We start from the raw sequence: 1,467 nt of genomic DNA on the forward strand, positions 1-1,467 counted from the left end.
GTATGAGCAGCGTCAAGGCATCATACTCTTTGGAGGTCTTCAGCGTTCCCCTCGTGATACCCAACTTATTCTTGAGTGTCACTTGCGTTAACGTATCGTCCATGAACTGCCCAAAGTACTTTTGAGCGAGCGGATTCTCATTGATTTTAGCCAGCATGGTTTCCCCAGTGTTCGTCGTAGTCGGATTTTTGACTTTCATGAGGGTATCGACGTACATACGAGTCTGGAGCAGCGTAGAGAAAGCTTCGTATTCCTTCGAGTCCGGGGCTGTGTCTTTTGTGATTCGCAGCTTGGACTTGAGCACATCCACCGTCCATTTTTCGTCTATGTACTGCTCAAAATTCCGTTGTGCAAGTTGATTCTTACCCAGTTTGGACATGAGATTCTGTTCGAGAGTCATGGCGTTCTGAGGTTTGGCTGCTGTTACGGCCTCATCCACTTTTTTTAGTGCTCCAGTGTTTTTTGTGAAACTCGCCAGCTTAGAAAGCTGCTTTGTCAGAATCTCCATTCTTCGTTCCTCATCGACTTGACCCAACTCATCGTCTAGTTGTTCGGCCGTGGGGATACGAAGGAATCTCTTGCCACTGCGCACCAACTGAGCAGCGTAGATTGATTGTATCGCATCCGTGGACGACACCTCAGATGGCGCAACTTGCTGCGCGTCGATTATTGCAGAAGCCATATCGCAGCCCCCAAAGAGAATAACTGCAGCAGTCAGCAAGTGACGCATGGTGGAAGAGGACAGAAACGGTTACGAATGTTGGGCCCCTGGAAGCAAATATCGATATGAGTCCTCTGATTGCGTTGTTTTGTGACCGGAACAGTGACACCAGAATTATAATAGGTACTCCTCTATTAATACAGCAGTCCCATCCGAAATTACATCCGATCCCAATCCCAAGAGCGGGATTTCCATTCCATTTTCTCAGCAGTCCCATCCGAAATTACATCCGATCCCGATCCCAAGAGCGGGATTTCCATTCTTGGGTCTAACGGAGTTTTCAATTTGAACCCGCGTTACATGTCACCATTTTCCCTTTTCAACCAATACTCGTTAGCAAAGCGCTACTTTTACACCAATGGAAGAAGCATCTGGATAGGAGCAATATTTAGCTGGAATCTTTGATAAATATTGTCTATCTGTAACGGGGTACGTAGCCCTAAGTGTACCCTGGTTACATGAAGTGTGACACGTCATACTTCGGGATATTTGGTACCATGTACAAAATACGCTCAAAAGCTGACGAGTCGTCCAACCGAAAGTGCGTATCTACACGATTCATGTAACTAGGGTTAATCCAAAACCTAAACATCCCTATAAATCTACCCCCGCTTAAGCTTCGCTTTATCAACCCTTCTGAATTGAAGTTGTGTTCATCAGAAGATTTTTGTTCTCGAGGGAGATATACATATCTGCTTGAAGCTCGATCGCAGAGCAGGAGCTCTTTTGCAGTTAAAGGCTCAAGC

General features: G+C 46.0%; 1 protein-coding gene across 1 annotated transcript; it reads right to left on the bottom strand.

Moving 5' to 3' along the window:
- On the bottom strand, positions 1-730 carry PITG_21362 (secreted RxLR effector peptide protein, putative; the record flags this gene model as incomplete). Its single annotated transcript, XM_002895165.1, has 1 exon — positions 1-730. A coding segment is annotated over one exon (730 nt), but the record flags the coding sequence as incomplete, so codon positions are not given.
- Positions 731-1,467: the final 737 nt, after the last annotated feature.

Source organism: Phytophthora infestans, genomic scaffold (genome assembly GCF_000142945.1).
Source record: "Phytophthora infestans T30-4 supercont1.235 genomic scaffold, whole genome shotgun sequence".
In the NCBI taxonomy this organism is placed as follows: Eukaryota; Oomycota; class Peronosporomycetes; order Peronosporales; family Peronosporaceae; genus Phytophthora; species Phytophthora infestans.